This window comes from Ranitomeya imitator, chromosome 1 (genome assembly GCF_032444005.1).
Source record: "Ranitomeya imitator isolate aRanImi1 chromosome 1, aRanImi1.pri, whole genome shotgun sequence".
Taxonomy (NCBI): domain Eukaryota; kingdom Metazoa; phylum Chordata; class Amphibia; order Anura; family Dendrobatidae; genus Ranitomeya; species Ranitomeya imitator.
The window spans coordinates 18,160,473-18,178,030 of record NC_091282.1 but is presented as its reverse complement, the minus strand read 5'-3'; the positions used below and the strand labels follow the sequence as shown (position 1 = coordinate 18,178,030).

Genomic DNA, 17,558 nt, shown 5'->3' with positions numbered 1-17,558 from the left:
TTGTAAAAATAAACCTTTGATTATAATTGATGGCGCTGACTGCATTTGAGTAATATTATATTTTATGTCATTATTGCAAACCTCCCAACCAGGAAAATCAAGAAAAAAAGACACAGCACGATGTGGCAGTTTTTTAAAATTTCCACTAAGCCAGTAACCTAATCTTGCTAAGTCCTTTATATTTAATATATGCACCCACACAGAAATTTTCTCCTTGTTTGCTTCCCCCACACTCACTATGATGTCCTCACAGTACATTCCCCCACACACAGTATGATGTCCTCACAGTACATTTCCCCACACACAGTATGTTGTCCTCACAGTACATTCCCCCACACACAGTATGATGTCCTCACAGTTTATTCCCCCACACACAGTATGATGTCCCCACAGCACATTCCCCCCACACAGTATGTTGTCCTCACAGTACATTCCCCCCATACACCGTATGATGTCCTCACAGTACATTCCCCCACACAGTATGATGTCCCCACAGTACATTCCCCTCACACACAGTATGATGTCCTCACAGTTCATTCCACCCACACACAGTATGATGTAATCACAGTACATTCCCCCCATACACAGTATGATGTCCTCACAGTACATTCCCCCACACACAGTATGATGTAATCACAGTACATTCCCCCCACACACAGTATGATGTCCTCACAGTTCATTCCCCCACACACAGTATGATGTCCCCACAGTACATTCCCCCACACACAGTATGATGTCCCCACAGTACATTCCTCCCCACACACCGCATGATGTCCTCACAGTACATTCCCCCACACACAGTATGATGTCCCCACAGTACATTCCTCCCCACACACAGTATGATGTCCCCACTGTACATTCCTCCCCACACACCGCATGATGTCCTCACAGTACATTCCCCCACACAGTATGATGTCCCTACAGCACATTCCCCACACACACAGTATGATGTCCTCAGAGTTCATTCCACCCACACACAGTATGATGTCCTCAGAGTACATTCCCCCACACACAGTATGATGTCCTCAGGTCATTCCCCCACACACAGTATGATGTCCTCAGGTCATTCCCCCACACACAGTATGATGTCCCCACAGTACATTCCCCCCACCCACACAGTATGATGTTCCCACAGTACATTTCCCCACACACAGTACGATGTCCTCACAGTACATTTCACCCACACAGTATGATGTCCCCACAGTACATTTGCCCCCACACATAGTATGATGTCCCCACACATAGTATGATGTCCCCACAGTACATTCCCCCACATCCAGTATGATGTCCTCACAGTACATTCCCCCTACACACAGTATGATGTCCCCATAGTACCCCCACAGTATGATGTCCCCACAATACCTTCCTACACACACAGTATGATGTCCCCACAGTACATTCCCCCACACAGTATAATGTCCCCACAGTACATTCCCCACACACAGTATGATGCACCTATAGCCCTCCCACACATCCAGTAGGTTCGGAAAGTATTCAGATCCCTTTAAATTTTTCACTCTTTGTTTAATTGCAGCCATTTGGTAAATTCAAAAAAGTTCATTTTTTTCTCATTAATGTTCACTCTGCACCACATCTTAACTGAAAAAAAACAACAGAAATGTGTTTTTTTGCAAATTTATTAAAAAGGAAAACGGAAATATCCCATGGTCATAAGTATTCAGCCCCTTTGCTCAGACCCTCATATGTAAGTCACATGCTGCCCATTTCCTTGTGATCCTCCTTGAGATGGTTCTACTCCTTCATTGGAGTCCAGCTGTGTGTAATTAAACTGATAGGACTTGATTTGGAGCGGCGCACACCTGTCTATATAAGACCTCACAGATCACAGTGCAGGTCAGACCAAATGAGAATCATGAGGTCAAAGGAACCGGCCAAGGAGCTCAGAGACAGAATTGTGGCAAGGCACAGATCTGGACAAGGTTACAACAAAATTTCTGCAGTACTCAAGGTTCCTAAGAGCACAGTGGCCTCCATAATCCTTAAATGGAAGAAGTTTGGGACCACCAGAAGTCTTCCTAGACCTGGCCGTCCAGCCAAACTGAGCAATCGTGGGAGAAGAGCCTTGGAGAGGGGTAAAGAACCCCAAGATCACTGTGGCTGAGCTCCAGAGATGCAGTAGGGAGATGGGAGAAAGTTCCACAAAGTCAACTATCACTGCAGCCTCCACTAGTCGGGCCTTTATGGCAGAGCGGCCTGACGGAAGCCTCTCCTCAGTGCAAGACATATGAAAGCTGCATAGAGTTTGCTAAAAAACACATGAAGGACTCGCAGACTATGAGAAATAAGATTCTCTGGTCTGATGAGATGAAGATAGACCTTTAATGGTGATAATTCTAAGCGACACGTGTGGAGAAAACCAGGCCCTGCTCATCACCTGCCCAATACAATCCTAACAGTGAAACATGGTGGTGGCAGCATTATGCTATGGGGGTGTTTTTCAGCTGCAGGGACAGGACGGTGGGATGGCTCCATGGAGGTTGGGAAGTGTGAATTTTTGTATTTCTAGATTTTATCTGACTTTTCTCCCCAACTGTACAGTATCTTCCAGTGTAATGGATGCTCTCTGAATGCTGGTCCTGCAGGTGGGCTGTCATGTGGAGGCTTCATGGGGCATTGCTGTGCCTAATCAATGTATGGGACAAACCTTGGAAAAGGTTCTGCAAGTCCGTGACCGAGCCCTAGAAGATGGCAAAGTCAGCGAAACGCTCTGCAGACCAGTGGAGAATGAACAGTTTTATTATTTGCCTGTGATATAAAATAAAAATCCAAAACATCCCGGTCACAAGAGCTTACAATCTACAGGACGTCCGTGTCCCAGACAAGCGGAAACGAGAGAAACAAGCTGAAGATGAGCGAGGACCCCAGTATGTGCCAGGCTTAGGAGACCCCAATAACCGAATTACTGATTCTTGTTGCTGTAATATTGATACACGTAAGTGATGAGGAGGAGTATGATGAGGGAGATGAGTGGTGAGGAGGAGGGTGATGAGTGATGAGGGTGATGAGTGGTGAGGAGGAGGATGATGAGGGTGATACATTCTCTATCTGTACATGTAATCATTAAACGTGCACACTTTGGTAGCTGTAATTTAGTGTTGAGCGAGAATGTTCGGAATCGGTGGCGGAATCTGGATTTGCCATATTGGTGTTTGACGATCGTTACCGAACATATTCGCCCGATTATTCTCCCACTGACTCCAATGACGTTCGGCTGTATTCTGCAAATAAGGCAAAAACAATATCCGGAACTGAATTTTAGAAAATTCTCTCTTTACAAAGAGTGATCTCATCCACTGACAGCAAGCGGAGATCTGTACATGGCGAGTTTATTGTGCGTGAATCCGGGGCAATGTCTGAGCCCTGCGCCCGGGCGTCCGCGCAGCATGGTGGCCGTGATACGGGGCGCTCACAGAGCATTGCCGGCACGGGATCCAGTGATCTGTGTGCGCCGGACTCGGCTGCGGGTTTCACATCCAGACTGACGTCTTCAGGATCTCTGCTTGATGTCAGTGAACAAAGACGGAGACGTATAATCATGGCGGCTTCATTCAGAATTCTGGCGCATACACCTTAATAAGTCCCAACATTGCATGCAAATCTTTTACGCCAGTTTTTTTTTTGTGCAAAACCTTTGGAGAATCGGCCCTAAAGTCTGTGAGAAAGACGCAGAAGAGGGGGTGAGGCCTTGGGGGTCAGTACCCCAACACGATCCTTGTGCCCCCCAGTCTGTGAAACCATCATGGAGATAGCGGTGGAAGACACGTCCGGTACCCGCAGGGGACGCGCTCCACCCTCCCAGCGCTCCGCTCACTGGAGCCTCGGACGATGTCTCCGGACCCACTGCTGCAGGACACGGTTAGTGGGGTCCATACACTTCAGCTGGTTCTCCACAAGCAGCCTGTGGGAAAAGCACGAGAGGGGGAAAATCAGGGGTGACGGGGTGCGAATAAAGAGCGAGGGTACGGTCAGTGTACACAGGGGGCGCTCTGCTCTGGACACACACTGGACTGGGCACATACTGGACTGGGAACATTCTATACTGGGAACGTACTGGACTGGGAACATACTGGACTGGACACACACTGGACAGAGCACACACTGGACTGGGCACACACTGGACTGGGAACATTCTATACTGGGCACATCCTATACTGGGCACACACTGGACTGGGAGCATACTGGACTGGGAACATTCTATACTGGGCACATCCTATACTGGGCACACACTGGACTGGGAACATACTGGACTGGACACACACTGGACAGAGCACACACTGGACTGGGCACACACTGGACTGGGAACATTCTATACTGGGCACATCCTATACTGGGCACACACTGGACTGGGAGCATACTGGACTGGGAACATTCTATACTGGGCACATCCTATACTGGACACACACTGGACTGGGAGCATACTGGACTGGGAACATTCTATACTGGGCACATCCTATACTGGACACACACTGGACTGGGAGCATACTGGACTGGGAACATTCTATACTGGGCACATCCTATACTGGACACACACTGGACTGGGAGCATACTGGACTGGGAACATTCTATACTGGGCACATCCTATACTGGGCACACACTGGACTGGGAACATTCTATACTGGGAACATACTGGACTGGGCACACACTGGACAGGGCACACACTGGACAGGGCACATATTGGACTGGGCACATATTGGACTGGGCACACACTGGACTGGGCACACACTGGACAGGGCACATACTGCACTGGGCACATATTGGACTGGGCACACACTGGACTGGGCACACACTGGACTGGATACACACTGGACTGGGCACAATTTCTGTTCCTTCCTCTTCCCACCTGTTACATTGTGTCTGATGGTCGGACAGGTTCAGACCCGACCACATTCCTCCTCGCAGCTCGTGACATGGAATCTGATTGTTTATTACTCAGGACTCGAGCAGCGATGGAAATATGCTATTAGCATTAAAGGGGTCTTCCGGGGTCTGCCAGGAATCTGCTGGGAGTCACAGATGGCCCCTCCCGGTACTCAGCAGTGAAGCACGGTGAGGGGTCATATCTTTGTACACTGGGGCCCTCAGATATCAGGGCCCGATGGTTGTATCTCTGTGTGCGCCCCCTATGGGTTCTCTCGCTGACATTGGTCGGGGGATGTGTAACTGGTATTACATGGTGGCCATACTGTACAGAGGGTCTCTATTCCGGCTCATAATTGGGGTCCTGATCTCTGCTCGCCCACAACTGTATGACCTTCTATGGGTAACAAGAAGGTGCGAGCCTGTACTATATCACCTGACGTGGAGCAAGGACGTTCTATCTGTGGTACTGTGGACTGCCTCTAGAGTTCACAGACTTGTCCTATCTGTGGTACCGTGGACTGCCTCTAGAGTTCACAGACTTGTCCTATCTGTGGTACCATGGACTGCCCATCTAGAGTTCACAGACTTGTCCTATCTGTGGTACCGTGGACTGCCCATCTAGAGTTCACAGACTTGTCCTATCTGTGGTACCGTGGACTGCCCATCTAGAGTTCACAGACTTGTCCTATCTGTGGTACCGTGGACTGCCCATCTAGAGTTCACAGACTTGTCCTATCTGTGGTACCGTGGACTGCCCATCTAGAGTTCACAGACTTGTCCTATCTGTGGTACCGTGGACTGCCCATCTAGAGTTCACAGACTTGTCCTATCTGTGGTACCGTGGACTGCCCATCTAGAGTTCACAGACTTGTCCTATCTGTGGTACCATGGACTGCCCATCTAGAGTTCACAGACTTGTCCTATCTGTGGTACCGTGGACTGCCCATCTAGAGTTCACAGACTTGTCCTATCTGTGGTACCGTGGACTGCCCATCTAGAGTTCACAGACTTGTCCTATCTGTGGTACCGTGGACTGCCCATCTAGAGTTCACAGACTTCTATCTGTGGTACCGTGGACTGCCCATCTAGAGTTCACAGACTTGTCCTATCTGTGGTACCGTGGACTGCCCATCTAGAGTTCACAGACTTGTCCTATCTGTGGTACCATGGACTGCCCATCTAGAGTTCACAGACTTGTCCTATCTGTGGTACCGTGGACTGCCTGTAGAGTTCACAGACGTCCTATCTGTGGTACTGTGGACTGCCTCTAGAGTTCACAGACTTGTCCTATCTGTGGTACCGTGGACTGCCTCTAGAGTTCACAGACTTGTCCTATCTGTGGTACCGTGGACTGCCTCTAGAGTTCACAGACATCCTATCTGTGGTACTGTGGACTGCCTCTAGAGTTCACAGACATCCTATCTGTGGTACCGTGGACTGCCTCTAGAGTTCACAGACTTGTCCTATCTGTGGTACTGTGGACTGCCTCTAGAGTTCACAGACTTGTCCTATCTGTGGTACCGTGGACTGCCTCTAGAGTTCACAGACGTCCTATCTGTGGTACTGTGGACTGCCTCTAGAGTTCACAGACGTGGACTATCTGTGGTACCGTGGACTGCCTCTAGAGTTCGCAGACTTGTCCTATCTGTGGTACCGTGGACTGCCTCTAGAGTTCACAGACTTGTCCTATCTGTGGTACCGTGGACTGCCTCTAGAGTTCACAGACGTCCTATCTGTGGTACCGTGGACTGCCTCTAGAGTTCACAGATGTGGACTATCTGTGGTACTGTGGACTGCCTCTAGAGTTCACAGACGTGGACTATCTGTGGTACCGTGGACTGCCTCTAGAGTTCGCAGACTTGTCCTATCTGTGGTATCGTGGACTGCCTCTAGAGTTCACAGACTTGTCCTATCTGTGGTACCGTGGACTGCCTCTAGAGTTCACAGACTTGTCCTATCTGTGGTACCGTGGACTGCCTCTAGTTCTTCCTGCGGCCCCACAATCATCTCCATTCAGGAGGAGCCGAGCCCAGGTGAGGAGCCCCTGCTGGAAGACTCACACGATGGCCTTCAGGCTGCAGATCCCGTCCTTCTTCTGGAACTGGACCTTGGTCACTTTCTGCAGCATGTTCTTTGGGATGCGCTTAGCCAGCTGGGTGCAACAAGAAGCGGACGATGGCGGCAAACCTGAGGAAGACACAAGGCAGGAGGAAGGGATGGGTCAGTATGGGGGGAGCAATAATCCCTATATATCTGAGGTGAGGAACAGACACTGGAGTCATCGAACAGCACGAAGCCTGGACTCCATCAATGCCCACATTACCCGTGGCCGTGCCGTGGTAGGTAACATGCCACTGAGCGCTGCCAGACACAAGACCCCAGGACCAGGCGGCTGAGTATGGAGGTGGTCCCGGGACAGCGGCAGGTCATCAACTGCCCCCGATCTCAGCAAACTGGAGGATCAGCCAGATATAATAATGGACCAGGGAATCAAAGATAATGCATGAGCCGGACCTGCCCCTGCCTGTAATGTCACAGCATGGTAGGGCAGCAACAGAGACTGAGGACAATGTGCTCAGAGCTTTTGTGGTCTGACACAGTGTGAGGAGCTGTGAACTGACACAGTGGGAGGAGCTGAAACCTGACACAGTGGGAGGAGCTGTGAACTGACACAGTGGGAGGAGCCAAAACCTGACACAGTGGGAGGAGCTGTGAACTGACACAGTGGGAGGAGCCAAAACCTGACACAGTGGGAGGAGCCATGACCTGACACAGTGAGAGAAGCTGTGCCCTGACACAGTGGGAGGAGCCACAACCTGACACAGTGGGAGGAGCCATGACCTGACACAGTGAGAGAAGCTGTGCCCTGACACAGTGGGAGGAGCCACAACCTGACACAGTGGGAGTAGCCGTGACCTGACACAGTGAGAGGAGCAGCGACCTGACACAGTGGGAGGAGCCGTGACCTGAATCAGTGGGAGGAGCCGAAACCTGACACAGTGAGAGGAGCCGCGACCTGACACAATGGAGGAGCTGTGACCTGACACAGTGAGAGGAGCCGCGACCTGACACAATGGAGGAGCTGTGACCTGACACAGTGAGAGGAGCCGCGACCTGACACAATGGAGGAGCTGTGACCTGACACAGTGAGAGGAGCCGCGACCTGACACAGTGGGAGGAGCCGTGACCTGACACAGTGGGAAGAGCCGTGACCTGACACAGTGTGAGGAGCTGTGACCTGACACAGTGGGAAGAGCCGTGACCTGACACAGTGTGAGGAGCTGTGACCTGACACAGTGAGAGGAGCCGTGACCTGACACAATGGAGGAGCTGTGACCTGACACAGTGAGAGGAGCAGAAACCTGACATAGTGGGAGGAGCCGAAACCTGACACAGTGGGAAGAGCCGTGACCTGACACAGTGTGAGGAGCTGCAACCTGACACAGTGGGAAGAGCCGTGACCTGACACAGTGTGAGGAGCTGTGACCTGAAACAGTGAGAGGAGCAGAAACCTGACAGTGGGAGGAGCTGTGACCTGACACAGTGGGAGTAGCCGTGACCTGACACAGTGAGAGAAGCTGTGACCTGACACAGTGAGAGGAGCAGCAACCTGACACATTGAGAGGAGCCGTGACCTGACACAGTGGGAGGAGCCATGACCTGACACAGTGAGAAGAGCCGCGACCTGACACAATGGGAGGAGCTGTGACCTGACACAGTTAGAGGAGCAGAAACCTGACACAGTGGGAGGAGCCAAAACCTGACACAGTGGGAGTAGCCGTGACCTGACACAGTGAGAGAAGCTGTGACCTGACACAGTGAGAGGAGCAGCAACCTGACACAGTGAGAGGAGCCACGACCTGACACAGTGGGAGGAGCCGTGACCTGACACAGTGTGAGGAGCTGTGACCTGACACAATGGGAGGAGCTGTGACCTGACACAGTGAGAGGAGCAGAAACCTGACACCGTGAGAGAATCTGCGACCTGACACAGTAAGAGGAGCAGTGACCTGACACAGTGTGAGGAGCCGCAACCTGACACAGTGGGAGGAGCTGTGACATGACATAGTGTGAGGAGCTGTGACCTGACACAGTGGGAGGAGCCATGACCTGACACAGTGTGAGGAGCTGTGACCTGACAACACAGTGTGAGGAGCTGTGACATGACATAGTGTGAGGAGCTGTGACCTGACACAGTGTGAGGAGCTGTGACATGACACAGTGTGAGGAGCTGTGACCTGATACAGTGTGAGGAACTGTGACCTGACACAGTGGGAGGAGCTGTGAACTTACAATGGGAGGAGCCACGACCTGACACAGTGGGAGGAGCTGCAACTTGGCACAGTGGAAGGAGCTGCGACCTGGCACAGTGGAAGGAGCTGCGACCTGGCACAGTGGAAGGAGCTGCGACCTGACTCAGTGGGAGGAGCTGCGACCTGACTCAGTGGGAGGAGCTGCGATCTGACTCAGTGGGAGGAGCTGCGACCTGACTCAGTGGGAGGAGCCGCGACCTGACACAGTGGGAGGAGCCATATAGTTCCTTGATAATGCTGCTGGTGGGGGGGCTGTTTTTTTTTTCAGCCAAATGGACATTATTTGTTAGTGGCACTGCTGAATCGCTCAGGAGCGGGCAAACTGCATGTGCAGCCGGTGCCGCTGCATAGGGGCCCAGAGGTGGAGGTGGTGCCACTGCAGGGTGGCTAATAATGAGGGCAATCTGGCCTGTTTATCTAGCCACGGGGGGCCCCTAGCCAGATTGACCTCATGTGTGGCGGGCAGAGAAACATCCATGCAATCCATCCTGCTTCCTGCCCTCACATCCTGTCTCACACAGCAGTCAGCAGCATGGCTGGATGACGTCATCATTCAGCATCGCGGCTGTGCCAGAGAGAGGAAGCTGCTGGTGACAGTGATGCTGCGGGAGAGCATGCGGAGAGGTGTGAGGTGCTGTGTGTGTGTGCATGCGTAGTGCTGCGGGGGAATGTGCAGAGAGGTGAATGGTGCTGTGTGTGTGTGTGTAGGTGGAGGAGAGGGCAATGGTGGGGTGATGGGGAAAAAACAATGATGGGAGTCACAGAGAGGGCAATGATGGGGTGGTGGGGGAGAAAGCAATGATGGTGGCTGTGGAAAGGACAATAATGGGGTGGTGGGGTAGGAGGCAATGATAGGTGGTGGGGAGAAGGCAATGATGGAGGTGGTGGAAAGGGCAAAGATGTGGGTGTTGGGGGAGAAAGCAGTAATGGAGGTGGTACACACTTATTATATCTAACACAGTCCCTTAGTATATTGTTTACTTACTTATGTTTAACACAGTCCCTTAGTATATAGTATACTCACTTATCATGTATAACACCATCCTTAGTTACATAGTTTCCTCTTTTATCATGTATAACACTGTCCCTTATTACATACCATCCTCTCTAGTTATATATGATGCTGTGCCTTATTATATAGCTTTCTCTGCTGTTATGTACAGTGCTGTCTCTTACATAGTGTATTCTTGTTATTTTTGTTATTCACAGCGCCCTCTTTTATTACATAGTCCCCTCTCTTGTTAGATATAAAATGACTGTTGATGGAGGAGCCGGTGACCAGACTACCTGTCCATCAGCTCCTCCATTAGAAAAGAAGCTTTTCCATGCTCCATCAGCCATCATTGCATTACAGCTAACAAGACAGGATGGTATGTAATAAAACAGGGCTCTATATAATCCAGTATGTAAGGGACAGTGCTGTACATAACAAGAGAGGGTGCAGCGCCCCAGAGTCCTGGTCGTTGCAGTAATGTCGCTCTGCCACTAAGGGGAGTGATGTTATGTCTGATTGCACTAAAGGAGTTCATCTGACCAGGTATCATAGTCACACATTACACTTCACACTCCGGCCACCAGGGGGAGCAAAAGGCACTATGTACTAGGCCACTCCTCACACTCTGGTAAAACTGAGGCTCGGATAGGAAGTTAGACAGAACGCAGCCTGGGAGAGCTCCAGGGAGGACCTGTCAGGGGTGGGATCCTGGCAGGTACCTAGCAGAAGGACAGATCGTTACGGAGCCGCGCCTGCACTACCTTGCGGCGGCATCCTAAGGAAGGACACGAAGCGAAGGATATTGTGGAGAAGTGAGAAACGAGATCACAGCACAAAGGAGAGCCAGTAGGAGTCGTGCCCCGAGATCGGCAACATCCTACTGAGGCGCGTAGCCGGTGGCCGGAACGCCGAGGAAGTAACTGACTCCAAGCATTACTTCAAACAACAGCAGGACAGTTGATTATAGGTTGGCTGTCTACCTTACATCACCTAAGCAGACATAGGGGGCAAAGTTGGAGAGAGGCGTCTCTAGGGTCCCAGAATAGCTCCGAGCCTTCCCGTCAAACGGGTGCGTCCTAGCCAGATATACTTGGGGGACGGAGAGAGAAAAAGAACGAATACGAAAGTTGTGAGGACTATCCCGAATGCTCAGCAGGGAAGGACTACAACACATAGGTGCTAGTGGTAGGCACTGATTTCCACCTGCAAAGGGAACTCTGGATGTGCCTTCGGACCGGCCAGTCTCAGCCAGCCCTGTTAGCAGTGCTCTGGATTGCGGATCCCGAAGTCATCAGTAAAAAGGTAAAGAGACTGCAAACCTGTGTCCTCGTTATTAACTGCGCCTCACACCATCGCCACCTACACTACTGGGAAGTCCTGGGGATATACTTCGCCTGTGAGAAGGTATACCATCTAGCTGCCATTCCATCACCCCAGCGGGCCCCTAAGCAGCGTCGTTCACCCTGACCGAATACCACAGGTGGCGTCACGAATCCTTGACAAACTTACACCACCCTTTCATTGGACGCCTCTTAGCAGGGTCACGGACCGGGTCCAGCCACCGTGACAACCCTAGAACCGAGACAGAGAGGACCGGTAGCGAGTAACCCGCGGCCCTGCGTCTGGGGGCGCTCCAAGGGCACTGTATAATAAGGGATGGCAATATACATAATAAAGGAGACTATGTAGTATATATACATGTATGTGTGTGTGGCTATATATATCAAAAATAATCAAAATTGTAGCCCTGCACCAGGCTGGGAAGACTGAATCTGTAATAGGCAAGCAACTTGGTGTGATGAAATCAACTGTGGGAGCAATAATAAGAAAATGCAAGACATACAAGACCACTGATAATCTCCCTCGATCTGGGGCTCCATGCAAGATCTCATCCCGTGGGGTCAAAATGATCACAAGAACGGTGAGCAAAAATCCCAGAACCACACGGGGGGACCAAGTGAATTATCTGCATAGAGCTAGGACCACCGTAAACAAAGGCTAAAATCAGTAACACACTATGCAGCCAGGGACTCAGATCCTGCAGTGCCAGAAGTGCCCCCCTGCTTAAGCCAGTACATGTCCGGGCCCGTCTGAAGTTTGCTAGAGAGCATTTGGATTATCCACAAGAGTACTGGGAGAATGTCATATGGTTTGATGAAACCAAACTAGAACTGTTTGGTAGAAACAAAGCTCGTCATGTTTGGAGGAGACAGAATGCTGAGTTGCATCTAAAGAACACCATACCTACTGTGAAGCATGGGGGTGGCAACATCATGCTTTGGGGCTGTTTCTTTGCAAAGGGACCAGGACAACTGATCTGTGTACATGAAAGAATGAATGTGGCCATGTATCGTGAGATTTTGAGTGCAAACCTCCTTCTATCAGCAAGGGCATTGAAGATGAAACGTGGATAGGTCTTTCAGTGTGATAATGATCCCAAACACACCGCCAGAGCATTGAAGGAGTGGCTTCATAAGAGGCATATGTAGGTCCTGGAGTGGCCTAGCCAGTCTCCAGATACCCCATAGAAAACCTTTGGAGGGAGATGAAAGTCCATGTTGCCCAGTGACAGGTCCAAAACATCACCGCTCTAGAGGAGATCTGCATGGAGGAATGGGCCAACATACCCCCAACAGTCTGTGCCAACCTTGTGAAGACTTACAGAAAACGTTTTACCTCTGTCATTGCCAATAAAGGATATATAACAAAATATTGAGATTGACTTTTGCTAATGACCAAATACTTATTTTCCACCATAATTTGAAAAATAAATCTTACCAAATCAGACAGGGTGATTTTCTGGATTTGTTTTCTCATTGTGACTCTCGTAGTTGTAGTCTACCTATGATGTCTATTACAGGCCGCTCTCATCTTTTTAAGTGGGAGAAATTGCACAATTGGTGGGGGACTAAATACTTTTTCCCCCCACTGTATACTTTTCCTCTGGTCATTCCTCTCCTGGTTTTGGCTATGAATACTGATGTAAAATACCGATGTAAAACACTGACTGTGTGACCGTGCTCTGACACTGATGCTTCAGAGACCACATTACATCCATACTTCAGCCGGTAGCCACTACACATAGATTGCAGCCACTTCGGTGCAACGTTGTCTATATACTGGATTCCTAAGTCATAAACCTTCTATTACTTTGACTGTTAATTTTGAGCAGTGTACAGAGAGATTGATGTTCTAATCAATATAATAAAAGTCACATTTTATATAGTTATCGGTTGGTGAAAGCAAAAGTGTTACCTGTCCAATAGGACAATTTTCAAATAGTGGGAGGAGCTTTGCCCTAAGAAAACGGGAGGGTCGGTGGTTTGACATAGTTGGAGGCAGGGGCAAGACAAGGAGTAGGCAGTGTAGGCACCCACCTAGCGCGCTACCTCTTGTCTTCCGAGATGGGCGCACTTTAAAAAATGATGCTGCTGAATGCCTGCGGCCACCTGACACCTCCCTCCGGCCGCTGGCATTCAGCACACTGACGGCCAGGGTGCAATGTCAGTCACTAACATTTCTCACCCCTCTCTTCGCCTGCACCCCAGCCGTTGCTCCTTCCCTGCACTCAATTGTATGAAAGTCTATTAGACGCGAAAACAATTGATGTGAGCGCCCCCCATTGGTGTAATCAGCTCCCTGCTCTGTTGAGAGCTCCATCAGAACACAGACTACTTCCAACCAGATTGCTGATGGAGATGGCGCACACAGGAACGCCCAGTGCCCGCTGCTATACCAGATAGCAGAAGTGTCAGGCTGTGCTGGACGGGGAGCCCAGGCTGGAGGAGGATAAGCTTTTTTTTTTGTTTTCTTATATTATATTGCCACTTAATGGGACATTACAAGAGGCTATGGGGGACATTACTGTATACCTGGACTATCCTGACATAATACTATATAGGGGGCTGTGGGAGGACATCATTCTGTATATGGGGCTCTGGTGGCTAGAGACATCATACTGTAATGGAGGCTGTGGTGACCATATTGTAGAGGGGACTGTGGGGGCCATAATACTTTATGGAGTGCTGTGGTGGCCACCATACTGTATATGATATGGGGGCTGTGGTGGACATCATACTATATAGTAGGAGGCTGTGGTGGACATAATACTGCATGGGGCTGTGGTGGACATAATATCGTATATTGGGGGCTGTTGTGGATAGGTCACAGCACAAAAAGTAAATATGGAGTAAACAATTTTTGACAATTCACAGAAAGAATCTCCAATGTATATATATTAAAAGATAAATTTTATTCAATCAATCTAAAATCTAACAACTGGAGCAACAAAAACCAATCTCGTCACCAATAGAAAAGGCCAAGGGAGTGCCTGGTCCTATTCTAGAACTGGCTACCAGCGGAAGTTGTCACCCTATTCCTGCGCAAATGGCGCCCCCGCTCACCGTCAACTGGCCCTTCTACCCCCAAAAAGCCCTAAGTGGGTAAGGTAGAAAAGCTAATAACCAGATCAGAATGTGTCCAATAATAGGAACACAAAAAGGTGACGATACTTCAATATTGAAAAAAAGGGGGAGATGTTTGCCCTAGGCAGGGAATTGGCAATGTACCATCTAATACCAATCCCTATCCTGGCCCTGCCTAAGAGCGGAGGTTGGCACCCTAAAATTAAGAATGAGATTGGCGCCCCCGCTCCTCGATGGCTGTCCCAAATAACCCTGGCCTCTTAGTCATAGAGGAGGAATAAACTATAAAGTGCTAGGTGCGCTGCGTCTTTCTCCAGGCACGTGCACACACTCAGGTCCCCTGGCTTGTTTAACCATTGGGGTTTTTCCTCTTTAAACGCCCCATACTTTTGTGAAAGTGACCATACCGTAACTGAGAAAGGCAAAAGGGGGCCGAAACGTTTTGCCTTGACTACATTAAAAGTCAAAAAATTCATCCTTAAGTTGAGTGCCTAGTTTATTTTGTGTTACTTCATGGTGTGGGATCATACTACGGCACCTTCCTTAGTAGTGCACACGATTCTCTATTAGTGGGAGAAGCAGTCGCCTGGGACAGTTGGTGGAGCAGTGGCCTGGGACAGTTGGTGGAGCAGTGGCCTGGGACAGTTGGTGGAGCAGTGGCCTGGGACAGTTGGTGGAGCAGTGGCCTGGGACAGTTGGTGGAGCAGTGGCCTGTGACAGCTGGTGGAGCAGTGGCCTGGAACAGTTGGTGGAGCAGTGGCCTGGGACAGTTGGTGGAGCAGTGGCCTGGGACAGTTGGTGGAGCAGTGGCCCGGGACAGTTGGTGGAGCAGTGGCCTGGGACAGTTGGTGGAGCAGTGGCCCGGGACAGTTGGTGGAGCAGTGGCCTGGGACAGTTGGTGGAGCAGTGGCCTGGGACAGTTGGTGGAGCAGTGGCCTGGGACAGTTGGTGGGGCAGTGGCCTGGGACAGCTGGTGGGGCAGTGGTCTGGGACAGTTGGTGGAGCAGTGGCCTGGGACAGTTGGTGGAGCAGTGGCCTGGGACAGTTGGTGGAGCAGTGGCCTGGGACAGTTGGTGGAGCAGTGGCCTGGGACAGTTGGTGGAGCAGTGGCCTGGGACAGTTGGTGGAGCAGTGGCCTGGGACAGTTGGTGGAGCAGTGGCCCGGGACAGTTGGTGGAGCAGTGGCCTGGGACAGTTGGTGGAGCAGTGGCCTGGGACAGTTGGTGGAGCAGTGGCCCGGGACAGTTGGTGGAGCAGTGGCCCGGGACAGTTGGTGGAGCAGTGGCCTGGGACTGTGGGAGAAGCTGTGGTCTGAGACAACATGGAGAGACTGTGGTCCACTATGTAATTGCATACATTATGTATCACTCCCATCATCCCTGACCCCAGGCGCTGACAGTCACAGCTCAGCCCTATGTAAATATTGAGGTGTCCTATGATCTATCAGTAATGTGTCCGGGGGTCTCGGGGTCTCTCGGCTCTGGCCTCTGCTGCCTCTTACCTTGCTGTGTGACTGCGATGTAGACCAGGAGGAGCAGCAGGAGGACGAGGACTCTGGAGGCCATGGTTGTGGAGCTGGGTGCTGCGGATCTGGGGAAACGTGCAGATTCACCTTCCCTTATATCTCTGCTGTCCCACCCCATGTCCTCAGGCGGCGTCACCTGGGGATGTCTCTATAATAACAGGAATATGAAAGAAACCGTCCGCCTCCGATCACATCTATAAATTGTTTCCTATAAACACTTTCGTATTACCGTCTTCTAATCGCCCCTCTAATTGTTTCCTCTAAAGCTGTGTTGTATTTTTTTTCACACCGATGATGAAGAAAACACAATACGGTATATTACCACAATTCTCCAATATTATGGCAAAAATGTGGATTTATCAGAAAAAAATAGTAACCTGAACGCAATGTGTGAAGTCAGCCTAATTGTTTCCTATAATTGTGTCCTCTGTTCGGTTCTTCTAATAATTGCATGTGGGGCCGCACAATGACTCCCTTTGGGCTGTAGAAGTCAGGATGTCCTTGCCCTCATGGTTGGGGTGATCTCCTGTAGGACACGTGGATATGGCACCATGTGTGATTCTTTACTTCTGTAGTTTCATCTGCTCCTATAAATCTAGGCCTCATTTTTGCTTTACAGCCTGTGGACTGGGCCCGGTGCTCTGTATATCTGGCTCCGGACATTATTCTGTATACTGCACTGCCGCTCTATACTACGAGGAGGAACCGAAGGAGATCAGGATGGAGACGTACTGACCGTGGCCAAAGAAACAGTCTGAATCTCCGGCCGACAGGTACTCCACCCATCATCACCTCTGCACACAGAAAATCTGATCAGCCCGTGACAGGAGTATAAGCTCCTCTCCTCATCCCCCTCGTCTCCTCATCCTCTCCTCATCCCCCTCGTCTCCTCATCTTCTCATCCCCCTCGTCTCCTCATCCTCTCCTCATCCTCTCCTCATCCCCCTCGTCTCCTCATCCCCCTCGTCTCCTCATCCTCTCCTCATCCCCCTCGTCTCCTCATCTTCTCATCCCCCTCGTCTCCTCATCTGCTCCTCATCCCCCTCGTCTTCTCATTCTTCTCCTGTCCTCATCCCCTTATTCTCCAGAACCCCCTACTCTCTTCATTCCCTTTATGTATCCTTATACTCTCCTCATGCCCTCTTCTCGTCACCTCATCACATTATTCTCGTCATTCTATACCTCATCATGCCCTTTCCTTATCCATTCTTCATTCCCCCCATCATCCACCTCCTGTACTCATCCCCCTTCTCTCCTCGTCCCCCTCCGCTCCTCATACCCCTCTTCTGCTTGTCCCCCTACTCTCCACATTCACCTCTCCTTATCCCCCTACTCTCAACATCCCCCTCCTCTACTCATCCACCTTCTGTTCTCATCCCTCTCCTCTCATCAACACCCTCCTATCCTCATACCCCTGCACT

The 17,558-nt window shown here is 50.5% G+C and overlaps 1 protein-coding gene across 1 annotated transcript; it reads right to left on the bottom strand.

Moving 5' to 3' along the window:
• Nucleotides 1-1,619: 1,619 nt before the first annotated feature.
• CCL27 (C-C motif chemokine ligand 27) lies at nucleotides 1,620-16,266 on the bottom strand. The gene is made up of 3 exons (XM_069745851.1): nucleotides 16,114-16,266; nucleotides 6,942-7,068; nucleotides 1,620-3,919 (listed from the first exon to the last, which is right to left on the bottom strand). The coding sequence occupies exons 1-3, from the start codon at nucleotides 16,253-16,255 to the stop codon at nucleotides 3,829-3,831; spliced, it is 360 nt and encodes a 119-aa protein (XP_069601952.1). The 5' UTR covers nucleotides 16,256-16,266; the 3' UTR covers nucleotides 1,620-3,828.
• Nucleotides 16,267-17,558: the final 1,292 nt, after the last annotated feature.